Source organism: Elaeis guineensis, chromosome 8 (genome assembly GCF_000442705.2).
Source record: "Elaeis guineensis isolate ETL-2024a chromosome 8, EG11, whole genome shotgun sequence".
In the NCBI taxonomy this organism is placed as follows: Eukaryota; Viridiplantae; Streptophyta; class Magnoliopsida; order Arecales; family Arecaceae; genus Elaeis; species Elaeis guineensis.
This window is the reverse complement of record NC_026000.2, coordinates 128645254-128659604: the sequence shown is the minus strand read 5'-3', so window position 1 is coordinate 128659604 and position 14351 is coordinate 128645254. Positions and strand designations below refer to the sequence as shown.

General features: G+C 45.4%; 1 protein-coding gene across 2 annotated transcripts; it reads left to right on the top strand.

The window, feature by feature from the left end:
- The first annotated feature begins 7454 nt into the window (after window positions 1-7454).
- On the top strand, window positions 7455-9996 carry LOC105049639 (protein ACCELERATED CELL DEATH 6-like). Of its 2 annotated transcripts, none has more exons than XR_003801713.2 (2): window positions 7455-7633; window positions 7857-8109. XR_003801713.2 is itself a non-coding variant. In XM_010929356.4 (2 exons), exon 2 carries the CDS (start codon window positions 8252-8254, stop codon window positions 8960-8962), a length of 711 nt encoding a protein of 236 aa, XP_010927658.1. In that variant the 5' UTR covers window positions 7455-7633; window positions 8180-8251; the 3' UTR covers window positions 8963-9996. The 2 variants fall into 2 exon arrangements, 1 of the variants encoding a protein (XP_010927658.1); XM_010929356.4 differs by lacking the exon at window positions 7857-8109 and adding an exon at window positions 8180-9996.
- Window positions 9997-14351: the final 4355 nt, after the last annotated feature.

The following is a 14351-nucleotide window of genomic DNA, read 5'->3' as shown; positions in this document are numbered from 1 at the left end:
GCACCATTCAAATAAGTGGTAAGTAATTCAGAGCTAAGAATGAATAAATAGGGAGATAGTAGGCATCCTTGGCAGAGACCACAAGTTGTGGAGAACCAGTCAGTTGGGGAGCCATTCACCAGTAAAGCAAATTGGGGATAAGAGATACAAGCCAATATCCAAGATATAAATTTGCTATGAAATTTTAAAGCCATAAGATGTTTTCTCAAATAATCCCACTGAAATCTATCAAATGCCTTTTCCATGTCTATTTTCATTAACATCATGCTTCGAGTATGAGGAGCAATATGTAAGAAATGCATTAACTCCTGGGCTAAGAGAATATTATCAATAATATTTCAACTTGGGACAAAAACAGCCTACGATTCGGAGACAAGTAGAGGAATAACTTTGGACAACCTTTTGATCGGGATTTTAGCAACAATTTTGTAGATTGAGTTGGCAAGACTAATGGGCTCGAAGTGATGAGGCGTAGAGGGATTGGAGATGTTAAGAATAAGAACAATATAAGTCTGTTTCCAAGAAGCCGGCATTGCAGAATTTGAAAAAAAAATATAATAGCATCAATAACATCAGGTTTAATCAAATCCCAAAAAATTTGAAAAAAGAAAGACTGAAATCCATCCGAACCAAGTGATTTATCTAGATGTAAGGAGAAGACAGCCTCTTCAATTTCATTAGCAGTTATTTCAGAAATTAAGTCGCTATTCTGTGCATTAGAAATAGTATTAGGCATTTGAGGAAGTTCACTATCAAGAGATTGAGATACCAAATTCCACCGGCTAATGAAGTGATTCTTGAGGATATCACAAATGCCTTCTTCAGAATCTACTACATTTCCAGAATCAGTTTTTAATTGCCCAATTCTGTTGCACCGACGTCTAAGAACAATGGATCTATGAAAATAACAGGTATTAGCGTCAGCCTCCTTAAGCCATTTGGTTTGAGACTTTTGCCTCCAAAGGACTTCTTGCATGCATAGATTTTGGTGATAAGCCCTTTGAGAAGAGAGAAGCAACATATGAAGGTCATGGTGTAAGGCACCCTATCGAGCTTCAAGCTCCTGAAGGAAAAGAATGTGTGAATAAAAGAAATCAGCAGTACGATAAAGATTACCAATCTTCTTTTTGTTCCACAGATTGATTTTCTTTCGCACATTGTCCAGTAAGATAGTGAGTCTATCCACAGGAGGGCCTTGAAAATCAGTGGTCCAAACTGAAGCAATAGTGTCCCTGATGTCATCACACATCAGCCAAAATTTTTCAAATCTAAAGAGAGGACGATGCCTTTGCTTAGTAGAAGAAAGTAAGAAGGAGAGGGCAGTGACCTAAAGCAAATCTTGCTAGATGAGTAACCTGAGACTTAAAAAAAAAATCAAACTATCCTTCCGATACAAAGGCACAATCCAATCTTTTTCAAACTTTAGCCAACCTGGACTAATTATTACACCAAGTAAACTTGGGTCCCTTGAAGCCTAAGTCAATCAATCTGGTATTTTGAACAAAAGATTTAAAATCCTTGATGAAATGATCAACTTTAAATTTTCTTCCTCCATTTTTTCATCCAAAGATAGAATGACATTAAAATCACCAATAAGTAACAAAGGCAATTGTGTCTGAGAGGCATTAAAAACAAGATTCCAAAGCTTATGCCTTTGAATTCCACACGTACTAGCATAAGCAACAGCAATAAGCCAAGTAGGACCTTGATGAGGAGTAATAAGCCCAAAACAAACTTGACAGTCTGCATGAAGAAAAGAAACTTGACTTAATGGCTTGTGCCAAAAAATGACCATACCTCTAGATAGTCTAATTGCTGGAACCATATAATGATCCCATTGAGAACCCATAATTCTTTGGAGGCGAGGTAAGGACTGATAGGAGAGTCTGGTCTCGACAAAAGCACATAACAAAGGATCATGTTGAAGCAATAGAGATTTAACATAGTTAGAAAATGGGGCCTTAGCAGCACCCCTACAGTTCCAAAAGATGAGCTTCATGAAGAATGAGGTGGGGAGTTTACATCCTTCATCTTCCAAAAACACTCATCCTCCTTTGAGACAGTTACTTCTAGAGTCTGTGACTGAACTTGGGTAATTGAATTAGGGGGCAAAGACTCTTCCAATTGAACATTTAACTGAACACAGAGATTTTGCAAGTGGGATTGATGCGATGAGGAGACAATACCTTGAGCATGTTGAGAATTTGATGCTGAAGAAGAAACCAAGGAATCTTGACTGGATGATGCAGTTTGGGATGAAACAGAGCAACCAGAGCTAGCTGATGCTGCTCTCCAGACCTCCTTTTTTAGCCCCATGGGATTTTGGAACCAGTTGAGAGGAGGCTAATTTGTGATATGTCGTGCAGAGCTCAAGACCCTTCCAGCACCACCACCTAATGTTGTGGGGATTCTGAGCCGGGAGAGTTAGATTGGTCTCTTCTCAAGGGAGGGGACCTCTTCCTTTTTTCTTTTTACTAAGAATGGTATCCATAGGCTGGCGGTTTGGTATAAAGATTGCTCCACAATAGTTAGCAGGCCAAATCTAGAACCAGCTACCGAAGCCCTGGCAGAATGATCAACCTCATGGGTTGGAGGAGGAGACTTTTTCTTTAAAGTTTTCTTAGGTTGGGTCCAGGTAGAGGTCTGGGGATGAACAGCTGCTGAAGGCATAGGTGATCTGTTACTCTTCTTTGAAGCAAATGGTGCACTTTCAACCAAGGACCCAATAGTGGCTTAGTAGGTGTCTCCTTTGGGACAGAGCAATTACAATTCACCATCATAGTTTCGATTTTACCGCAGTTGTAGCAAACATCTGGGAGATCTTCACAGATAAATTCTTGCCACATAACGGAATCATTAACCTCAATTCTAGTCACCGGGTAGATAGGTTTAGAAAGGTCAATTTGGATGCTGATTCCAGCAAAGCCCATTCTAGAGTTAGTTTCAGTCCATTCGTCAAGATAAAGGGGCTTACCAGCCACAAAGACTAGTTAAAACAACATACTCTTGTCCCATAGCTCCGGTGGTAAACCAGGTAACCGCAGTCAGACATAAGCAAACCTAGGTTGACCACGGCTAGGCCTAAAAGAAGGCCTCCAAGCCTCCATAGCAACTAATTGGCCAGCTAAGGACCAAGGTCCTTTGGCCAAGATCCTATCCCGAATATCGACAGAAGGGAGGGAGAAGAGTAACAAACCCTCTGACAGCGGCATTACTTGAAAGTCCCCTTGAACATTGGCAATAGTCTAAAGACTCCCTCGAAGAAGGGGAAATACCCTCTCCTTTCTTACCATTACTAGCCTCTTCATGGATCGAAGGTTGATATGGTTGTTTTGAACAGTCCGAGAGAGGATGGGCTGAGATTGCCCATCCCTTGAACAAACATCCATGGCCAGAGGAGCTTCTGGAAAGAGACCTGATGAGCGCGTCGGGTCGAGATCCATCTTGGCCTCTTCCGACTGATCCCCATCCCCCACGAAGGAGGATGGACAAACCCTAACCCCTTTCCCCTTTTCTTCAGCAGACAGTGACATTTCGAAACCATGCATCCTTTAACAAGCATGATCCCTTTGACAGCCATATATTGCAGATCATAAGATATATCCCTTTTATTGAAGGTAACCGTATGATGAATATCACATTTCAAATTTTCGCTTTCTTTTTCTTGATTTTTTCCTAAGGGAAGAGAAGGTCAGGAGGACTTATCCATTTTTTTTCTTTTTTGATTTTAGATAAAGAACCAGATAGGGCCCATCAGAATTTCATTAAGATCATGAAATTCTTAATGCAAAGCACAGTAAATTAAAAAAAATATAAAATAGGTAATATTCCTCTATTGATTAGAATCCCCAGCTGAAGACCATTATCCAAGTTAAAGATATTTTAGAAGCTATGGAACTTTAAGTATATTATATAACCAAATCGAAAGTACCTTTTAGTATCAAATCAAGGCTTGCATAATACTTTCAACTATTTAACTATTTATAAAGATAAAAATTATTATTGTAAAATATTTTTAATTGATAAATTATTTATTTTAGTTAATATATTAAATATAATCACAATGCCATGTATTAAATTTTATTTTTTTATTTTTAATAAAAATAAACATATCAAGCTTTTTTTATTTTTTATATTTTTTAAATAAGAAATAAAAGCACAAATAGTATGATAAAAAATAAAAAATATTTTAAATTATTATAACTCAATTTTATATAATCATAATAAAGTGATACATCGATATTAGGGGTGGTATTCTATATTGATATGTAAGATTATAGAATAATCTCTCATAACACCATGTCTCAAGTTTTATTTTTTTATTTTTTATATTTTTTTAAATAAAAAAATATATCAAATTTTATTTTTTATAAAAATATAAATAATATGATAAAAAAATAAAAAATATTTTAGATTATTATAACTCAATTTTATTCTAAAAAAAAAAAGAAGCAGACAAAGTCGTGATCATCATAAGTCAGAACTCTTTGTCCTCCTGCTACTCTACCACCAATGCTGCCTCTAAAGCTTGTGTTCTCCATTTTCAGCAATCCATCATTATCACCCTCTATCTTCGATGGTGAGGCAGAGTTGGTGGCGGTGGTGGACCCCATGTCGTCTCCCCTGCACGTGTCCAGCATCACTTATGTGCTCTCCCCTCTTTCTCCGCTCCAGGCATCGCTGTGCTCTCCTAGCTCACGCACACCCCCCTACCCTGCCCGACCCTTGGCCCTTCCTCTTGACCCTTGGGTCGACAACATCGTCACTAAGGATGGCGGTATAGGGGATGAGGGCATCCATCACAATCTGGGGTGGAGCGGTGGGCTTGGGGCCTGACGAGTCAGGAGGTGAGGTCGGGTGGTGGGGCCGAGGTAGAAATTGGGTGCAAGTGGCTTGATCCACGATGGCCTCCACGGTGCCGACGGCCATGGCTTCTCCCATGCGGCAACGGAGAAGGAAATTGGAGGATTCCGTTAAAATTTGCTTGTAGATATTGGATGTTGAGCATTTATCAAATATAGCAATTTTCGTTGATTTGGAAGGCTATCTTTGAAAAAATAAACTGTAAAAGATCTTTTTGTTCTCATCATAAGATTAATTGACGAGAGTAATTTTCAATGAAAAATATTATGATTATTACCAATTAAATCTCTGTAATGCTGGAGTTGAGTGCTGATTTATTTAACTAAAATAAATCAAAGAAGAGAAAGAAGAGCCCTCTCTTCTCCTCTTCTTCTCTTCAACAGGGGGTCTGTTCTCCGTTTTTTCTCTCCCACTCATGGCCACGGAAAACCAAGCCGGCCACCTATGGTGGCTCTTCGCAGTGGCGCAATCGACGAAACCAAAATGAAAAACAGGGGTTGCCCTGTTTTAACTAAACCCACAGCTCGCCGGCTCTAATAGTGCACTCACGACGAGGAAAAATCCAAAATAGAGAAGAGAGAAAGGAGCTTACGTTGCTCCAATGGCTAGAGAAGAGTTCCAGCGACCCTTTTCCACACGGCAACCCACAGAAAGCCTCAAGAAATCCTGAATGATTTCTGATGGTTTCTCAAACTATCCAAGATGGAGATCCAAGGGAGGGGGAATGGGCTTTTAATAGATCGATTTCCTAACCTAATCAGGACTCCCATCCGCTCCGATCTCGATAAAATTGGGAGGGATGAAGACTCCTAAACGGAGTCTTCTTACTCCTCTCCTCCCAAGCGCCATGCATGTTTTGTTGTTTTTTAGATGGAAATGGGCTCAACTGGGTTAGAATAGGTCCAAGGGTCCAATAGGCCGGGTTATTACAAAAGTGATGTAAACGTTTGTGTGCAAACCAAGTTACCAAACTATCGTGTCACTTCTTTCTGCATTTCCTCACTAATAGCTTGCATGTGTTCGTTATTATGTACAAAAGAATAGCTTGAATGAAAGAGTTACACATTAGCCATGTAACATTTTTTTATCATATTACTATGTTGCATAAGCTATTGCTATTCGAGATCGCAATGACTGCCAAATCTCCGTCAACTCGTTCTATAGATATAGCACAAAAATCTCATCTAACAAAAATTACACGCACTGCTGATGTGTGTATTAGAGTTTTATTAAAAATAAAAAAGTATTGTGTTGCATACACTATTGCGATTCTAGATCGCAACGACTCCAAAATCTTCGTCAACTCGTTCCACAATATAATATAAAAATTTTTTCTAACGAAAATTACATACACTGCTGATGTGTGTATTGGAGTTTTATTTAAAATAAAAAAAATATTGTGTTGCATGCACTATTGCTATTCAAGATTGTAGACTTGTCAACTCGTTTCATAAATATAACACAAAAATTGCACGTACTGCTGATGTGTGTATTAAAATTTTATTTAAATTTAAAAAGATTTAATTTTTTACTTCTAATTTTAGTTATTTATAGATTTTAAAATTATATTTTTATCTTTAACGATTGTTTCGAAGAGATATAAATTTTTGAAAAAAAAATTACTTTCCGAAAGAATATGATATTTTTGAAATATCGTATTTCTTTGAAATCATAGCTCCTCCTCGATAATCCTGATAATTATACATAGACTCTAATATGATTATTTTAAAATCAATAAAAATTTTCAATCTTTTTTTGTGTTCTCTTTCTATTTTTTTATGAGATAAAGACCGTCTTTCTTTCTTTCTTTCTTTCTTTTTTCATTTTTTTTGGATCAATCTCTGCAATGATCGTGCTTGTTGAATGAGGATCGAACTGAGCCATTTCGTTGTATCTTGGAGATGAGATTGCTGAAGATCCGTACATAAGAGGTAAATCGTGTTATTAGGATAATATTCCATACACCATGATTCACACAAAGTGTTATCAATTTTTTTTTTTTTTTTAATTTTATTAATCTGTTTTCCTCTAGCACAAGAAAGGATTGGATGTGCCGTTAGGTATGGGGTTTTGATGTCCATCTGCGAAATGCTTGAGGGTAGTTCGAACATTTCAGTTCTTTAGGATTCGGGTCGTCTTAAGGTCAACTCGTCAACTCCTCACGCGAGAAACGGGTTAATTTAAGATTGTTGACGCTTGGAAGCATGAGGAGAAGACAGAGGTCGTCGAACGCACTAACATGGCAATCTCGTCCCACTCCTCGGACCTAATTTAAAGTCCTGTTTACCTTGCAACTTAAGCTACGTTACAACTAAGTTCCTTGCAAATTAAGCTACGTTACACCTAAGTTCTTTCATCCGCCCATATCCTAGTTATATCGAGTAACAGTTGTCATCTCTCTGGGATCAAAGTCCAAGTCTCGCATTTTGCTTGGTAAAATTTATCGGATTCCTTTCGCAGCCATATATAATACCGTGTGGATGGCGAGAGCCCTCTAGAAGCCTGGCATGGAAGTCAACAACTAGTCATTCTCTTCATCTATATATAATGCGTGTTTTGCCCCGCTAAGGTAACAGCTCATTAATACCAGAACAACCAGTCACTCGCCAAAAATACATCCCCTTGCGGTGCATATTTCGGGATAAAATCGGCGGCTCTGTTTGCTTTGTGGAAAGTGTGGGCTATGTGGAAGCTTGGCTAGGATGTCCTTCAGAAGAGGATGTGCCCATCTCCTGGCTCTGTGATTGTCTGCAATACAGAGATAACAAAGGTAAAATCACCCTCCAAACAAATGTTTGTTGCTTTAAGATAACACCATAGCAGCCCGCAATCCCATCGAAGCAGCCACAAGCTCTACATCGTGTATTAGGAAGTTTAAACTTTGTTCTTGTATCATTCCACTTCTCCATTCCTGACCGTCTCCTAGACCCTTTATTCTTTGTTCCTCTTTTGTTGAGTTGAATCTGACGAATCAAAAGATTGTTTGATTGCAGATTCAGACACAATCACACAAGATCCCTCGTTGGTACTAGTCAAATCAGTGTCCTCTACAGAGACAGAAGATTGATCATTTAACGCAACAGTTAATTGGTGAACCACCTCACCATGACTGTTCTTTCCTAGATTACTATTTGGGTCAGCTGAAAGTAATTTATTCTCTGTTCCTGTTTGATAAAATGGGAGAAGTACTTCACTTCATTCTCTTACATAAAAAAGATAACTTCCTAGCAGGCTAATTTTTTTTGCTTGCCTTTTATATATATATCTTTTTTTGTAACTTCTTCTGATGTAAAAACACCTTCACCAATAAATTTAGGTAGCTTTCGCCTCCCCTTGATCAAGATAGTGGGAGAGAGCGGTCTTTGGAGCACAAGAAGCTGTTGAAACTATGACCAATCTTGAAGTTCTTTGCAGCAAAGCCCAACCATATCACATAGCCATGGATCCTAAATTGCTCGAAGCAGCAATATCAGGAGATGAAAGAAGTCTAGATGAATTATTGCAACAATATTTTTCTCCTACAGCTTCGAGGGAGGAGATCGCAATAACAATACCAGAGGATGTTGAAACACAAAAAGTTACTAGTTGCCTCCTTGGAGTGACACCAGATGGGAACACGGCCCTCCATATAGTTGCTAGCCAAGGACATCTGGAGCTTGCGAAGAAGATATGTCGTAGAGAGAGATCTCTTTTAGAAGCATCAAATATGATGCTCGATACTCCACTGCATCACGCTGCAAGGGCTGGGCATGACAAGATCGTCTCCCTAATCATCCAGCTTGCAAAGGAGGGTTGGATTGAAGCAAGGAGAGTGCTGAGGGCAACAAACATGGACAAGGCCAATGCTTTGCATGAGGCCACCAAATATAATCATGCAAGCATGGCCACTACACTGATTGAGGAGGATGCCGAACTGGCATCCATGCTAAACGATGCCGGCATGTCTCCACTCTATTTGGCCATCGTGACAGGATCTCTCAATGTAGCCAAAACCTTGCTGCAGTCTTCCTCTTGGGAGAAAGCTTCTCTAGTATCTTATGCAGGCCCTAACAAGAAAACGGTGTTGCATGCTGCAGTCCTCTTGAGTCCAGGTAATTGAGATCTCAGACTTATATATCAATCTTACTTTTTTTTTTTCTCTCAACAAAAGGTGACTAGATCATTGCCATTATACATGAAGTATGGAACCACCTTTTCATCTATGAATGGATCTGAATACAAAAGAAGCAAGATAGCCTAAAACAAAGAATAAAGCAAAAGAAGACCCTTCATGAGCATAGGGACCAACTACTGTGCACCCCAATAGAATAGATCTACGTCACTTACAAAAAAATTAATAAAACAAAGAAGAGGAAAGTTAACCACCTAGGAATCCCTCCGTTAAACTCAGAGGAACAAGCTTGAGAATTAAGCAACTACTAATCACATTTGGCAGGATCAAATATGGCCAATGACCACTGAGACATTGCCATCGAGTGGATCGGCTTGGCCCCCTTCTTAGTTGGTGCCATTACCGCCTATCTAGGCTTGTCGATCGAGGTTTGGCAACTTTTTTCTTGATGGTCACCATGTGTAATTTCCCCTGTATGATATAACAAACTTTGATTGTTCTCCTTTTGGCATTATTGTGATGATTCACCATTTGACTACATTTCTCAGCATACGCATTAAAAAGCGCATGAAGAGTCTAAACATATGCATGGAATGCAATCTGTGTCTGTTAATTTGTGCAAGCACCATAAAAATTATAGACATTATATGGCACAAGTACTCACGGTGTCTTTTATGATACTTGTTGCGGCCAATCGCCTCGTCGCCTGATCGTCGGAGAACGAGCGCCTGCAAAAAGGGAAGTCCACACTGATCGAAGGCGGTTCCGGCAGGGACCCTCCGACGGTCAAGTCAGAGAGGTGACTGGGCAACAGTGAAATGAAGACAGAGAGCTCAATCGAGAGAGAGATAGAGAGAGGAGGAGAGGAGCGAGCCTGTGGATTCCAAGTCGAGAAGTGGAGGGATCCCTTGCACTGTTACCTTCCCCGATTTATATAGTGGAGCACGGTATGGCGCCGTCATTAATGGCGCGGACAATTGAGGAATTGTCAACTCACTGTAGACTGTCAGAGTCGCCGTAAAAGTGTCATGTCGCCGTGGGGCTGTCAAATCACTAGGGTTGACAATGCCCTAGACGGAACAATGCCCCTAGGTGGCAGTGCCGCATGTTGCTGTCAGAACTAACAAGCTCTGGCGACTGTACGGCAATCGGAGGAGTCGACCAACCCTAGGTCGGTGGCCAGCTGAGTGGCGTCGGGTGGAGATTCGGGCCCCTCTGTTGGTCGGCGAGCCTTACGTGAGTCGGCCATCAGACTTCCAGGTTCAGTCGGTCGAAAAAAGTATGCCCGACCGACACATCCTCAGTCGGTTGTGGGCCGTTAATTGGCCGGTGATGGCGTCCGTCGGTCGGTCGCTCCGGTTGTCAGTCAGTCGGTCGGTCCCTCCGGCTGTCAGTCAGTCGGTCGGTCACTCCACCTGTCGGTCGATCGGTCGGTCCCTCCGGCCGTCAGTCGGTCGGTCGATCCCTCCGGCCACCGGTCGGACGGTCGGTGGGTATTTCCCAACAGTTGCCCCCCTCCACTCCTGAGTCGGATGGTGAGCTGGCCGATGCCTTTATTTGGGCAGCAACCCCGGGCGAGAAGGAGTGGATTCATCGTATGCCAAATTCCGACCGTACCGCGGGTTGATACGATGTCAGGCGTCTCATGAATGCCGAGCGATTCACCGGCGTCAGACGTCTAGTTGGTGTCAGATGTCACGTCGGCGTCAGGCGTCAGACATCCCGTCTTATCGTCGTCAGACGTCCCGTCTGCGTCAGGAGGTCGGGTGCCAGACGATTCAGTGTCAGAAGATCGGATATCCGGCACCTTCTGGGGAACGCAGACCGTCACGGTGCGCTGTCAGGCGTCCCATCGAAAACACGAATCGCCGCGGGCGCTTTAATTCAAAACCGCGGCCCCGTTCGCCACGTGTCAGAGGTGGTTGGGCCGGCGCCCCTCGCATTTAATGCGGGTAGTGCGGCCGTCCCGGGATGGGCGCACCGAATCATCAGGCCGAAAGGAGGGCCCGGAAGCCGTCACGTGTCGCACATCCGTGAGGCTTTGGTCGGTGCGGAGGCATCTCGATCGTCGGACGGCCCAATATATATAGGACCATCCGGACCCAGGTCCTCATTGTTGACGTTTTGCTGCAGAAACTCTGCCCGGGCGATTTCTCAGTCATCGCCGGCAGTCGCCTTCCCTCCTGCTTCCAAAAGGGTTCATTGCCGGTTCGTGGACTTCCCCTCCTCTTCTTCTTCTTCCTCTTTGCTTCTTCTTCCTCTTTGCTTCTTCCTCTTATTGTTCGGTTCTGGTGCAATGGCCGGAAATCCGACTCGGGGAGCTCGGTCGGAAAATCCGACCGATGACTCCCGATCGACTCCGGAAGTTGAGGTTTCCTCACTTTCGGGGCCGAACGTTGATCGGCTTCGGGAGCAGTATCGCATCCCGGAGCAGTTTCAACTCTCCGCCCCAGGGGCCGGCGGTCGAGTTAACAACCCTCCGCCGGGCCAACTGGCGCTGTATGTCGAAGATCTTCGCGCGGGTCTTCGGCTCCCGATTTCGGAGTTTGTCCGAAATCTGCTGAATTATTACGGACTTTGTCCGGCGCAACTGGCGTCGAACTCTGTCCGACTGATAATCAGCTTCGCGCTGTTGTGTCAGCTTTTGCCGACCAACCCTCGTATTTCGCTCTTCCGGGCATTCTTTGTGCTCCGACCCCACCCTAAGGCCCGAGGGTGGTGGCTCTTCAACCCCCGGAAGGGTCTTTCCTTCATCACTGATCTTCCATCGTCCATCCATGGGTGGAAGAATCAGTTTTTCTTCGTCTCATCTCCATCTTCTTGGGGCTTCCCTTCCCACTGGGGCGTGCCCCGAACCGAAGCAAATGACAACAGCCGGGTGGAGGCGGACGACCGAGAGGACTTCCACCGACTTAAAGATATGTCGGTCCCGAAGTAGAGGGAGCTTGTTACCGAACAAGCTCTCTATGACGCCGGCCTGAGCTTGGTCCCCCGACTAGGTATCGCCCGATCCCCCGGTCTTCTTTTCATTCGGCCCTCGGTCCGGCTCTTCGATTAACATATCTGTCGGTATCGCAGGGACACCTCCAAGGATGCGGCCAACCGACGTCGAGATCCGGCAGTTTGCAGCAAGGAAGAGGCCGGCATCGGGGGCAGGACCTTCGCGTCCTCCGAAGAAGCCTACTCCAGCGGCGCCGACCGTCAAAGCGTCGGCGACCGACCAATCGGAGCCAGTGATAGCGCTCGTGGCTCCGGCAGCGCATGCGGAGGAGAGGCCGGTGGAAGAAGCGGTCGAAGGAACATCGACGGCCTCACCGGCGGCGGTGGAGCCGGATGATGTTCGGGAAACCGAACATCATCTGACGGCGTCTGTGGCCGCAACGGGGGGTGCCGGTTCAACCTCGAGCATCCCCTCGCTGCCGGTTCCGTCGGTCGGGGCGGTCGATCGGGGGAAGGCCCCGATGGACCCCGCGGACGAAACAAGGTCGGGGAGTCACACTGTGCCGCCCAGCGCACAGTTCCCCGATGGTGCATCGGCGTTGGCCGACCATAACCTGGCGAGGAGGCTGTGCCAGGGAATCCTCCTCCCGACCGACGTGGAGGCACTAAGGTCTCGACAAGTGACCGAGATGTTGTCTTCGTTCTACCCGACCATGGTCGAGGTAAGTCCTGTTCCTCCTCCGCCTCCTTTTCCCTTAGTGTATTCGTCACTTTGTTTTCCTGATGAAACACTTGCGTCGGCAGCTGATCTACACCATGTCGGAGCTTGAAGCCGGATACTGGAGGTTCGGGAACGTCCGGACGGCTTGGAAGGAAAGGTCAGCGGTGGCCGAAGCCGACCGGGCAATGCTGGTCGACCACTTGAAGCAGTCGGCCGACCGGAAGGCCAAGTTGGTGGACGAAGTCTCCCGACTCGGGTCCGAGCTACGGTCGGCCAAAAAAGAAGCCAAACGCAAGGGCCGGACCATGCATCGTCTGCGGCGCGAGCGGGATGGCGTTGCCGCCGAACTTGAAGGCGAGCGTGAGCAGCTTCGGGTCAGCTTGGAGAAGCTCGCCAAAGCTGAGGAGGATCTATCGATCGCCCAGGCCGACGCCGACATAGCGAAGGCAGAAGCAGAGTCGGCAAAGGACTCGCTCGGCCGGGCGGAGGAGGAAGCAAGGTCGGCGAAGGAGTCGGCAAGCCGGGCGGTGGAGGACTTCCGTGCCACCGATCAATACCGGGAGGAGATGCTGGAGTCCGGCTTCGCATCGTACCGGGTGGGGTACGAGGACGGTCGGGATGCGGTCCATGCCTTGTACCCGGAGCTGGACCTCAGCAGTATCGTCCCACCGGGGCCGAGGAGCAAGCCACCGAGGAGATGGCCGACCAGCCATCGGGAGGCGTCGTCGTGGCAGAGGAAGCCATCCCGAAGCAAGTGGCACCGACTGCCAGTCCCTCGCCGACCGACGGTCCTGCTTCAACCATCGACCCAGCGCCGATCGTGGTCGATACACCAGTTATCCCCGATCTTCCGTCGATCGAGGAGATCGACTCAGAGGGATGATCGCGGCCTTGCCGACTTTAGTTTCTTTTGTATTTTCCTTTTTTAGAACACTTGTAATCGGGCTTCGACCTGACTTTGTAAACTTCTTCTGACTTTGAATGAAATCAGTTTTTAGACTTAACTTTTCCCTCTGTCTGCTTTCCTTTCCTTCATGAGTTGTGGAATGCATCCGAACACGTGAGTTGCCAATATACATAGGTCGGTTAGGACGTTCGGCAACCCACGCCGCCACGAAGGTAGGCCGAGTCCCGACTTTCAATTAGCCTTTGATAGTCAAGGTCGTCAGTCGGGCGCATCCGTTGAGTCGGGAGCCGACCGACCGTGATAAAGGCTCGGTAGTCGGGCGCGTCCGTTGAGTCGGGAGCCGACCGACCGTGATAAAGGCTCGGTAGTCGGGTCCCCTCTGACGCGTTCAGTCGAATATCGTCCGGCGCATTCGGTCGAGGGAGCACCGATAAGTCGGACCCCGATACCCTTGTGTCGGGTATCCGTGCTGCGCCTCACGATATACGGTGGTAAGCCGAATATCTTCCGACCGACCGTAGCCCGGCCGGTGAATCATGAATGCGACTGAGGTCGCATCATGCGATAGATGGTGGCAAGCCGAATATCCTTCGATCGGTCGTAGCTCGGTCGGGAGTCGCGACGTTGGTCGCAAAGGCATTTCGCCCTTCTTTGATCGGGGCTCGACCGGCATGTCAGCCGATGGTCTGGCCCGGAAGTTTGACCGTAGAAGGAGTGTCAACTCCCGTCAATATGGTGTATCGATCTTGGTAAGGGTCCGATGTATCATCGACCGTCGAAGGAGTATCAACTTCCGTCAATATAAATAT

What these genes read in the sequence shown, in the direction of transcription:
- LOC105049639 (XM_010929356.4), top strand. Translation starts at nt 8,252, where the DNA reads ATGACCAATCTTGAAGTTCTTTGCAGCAAAGCCCAACCATATCACATA.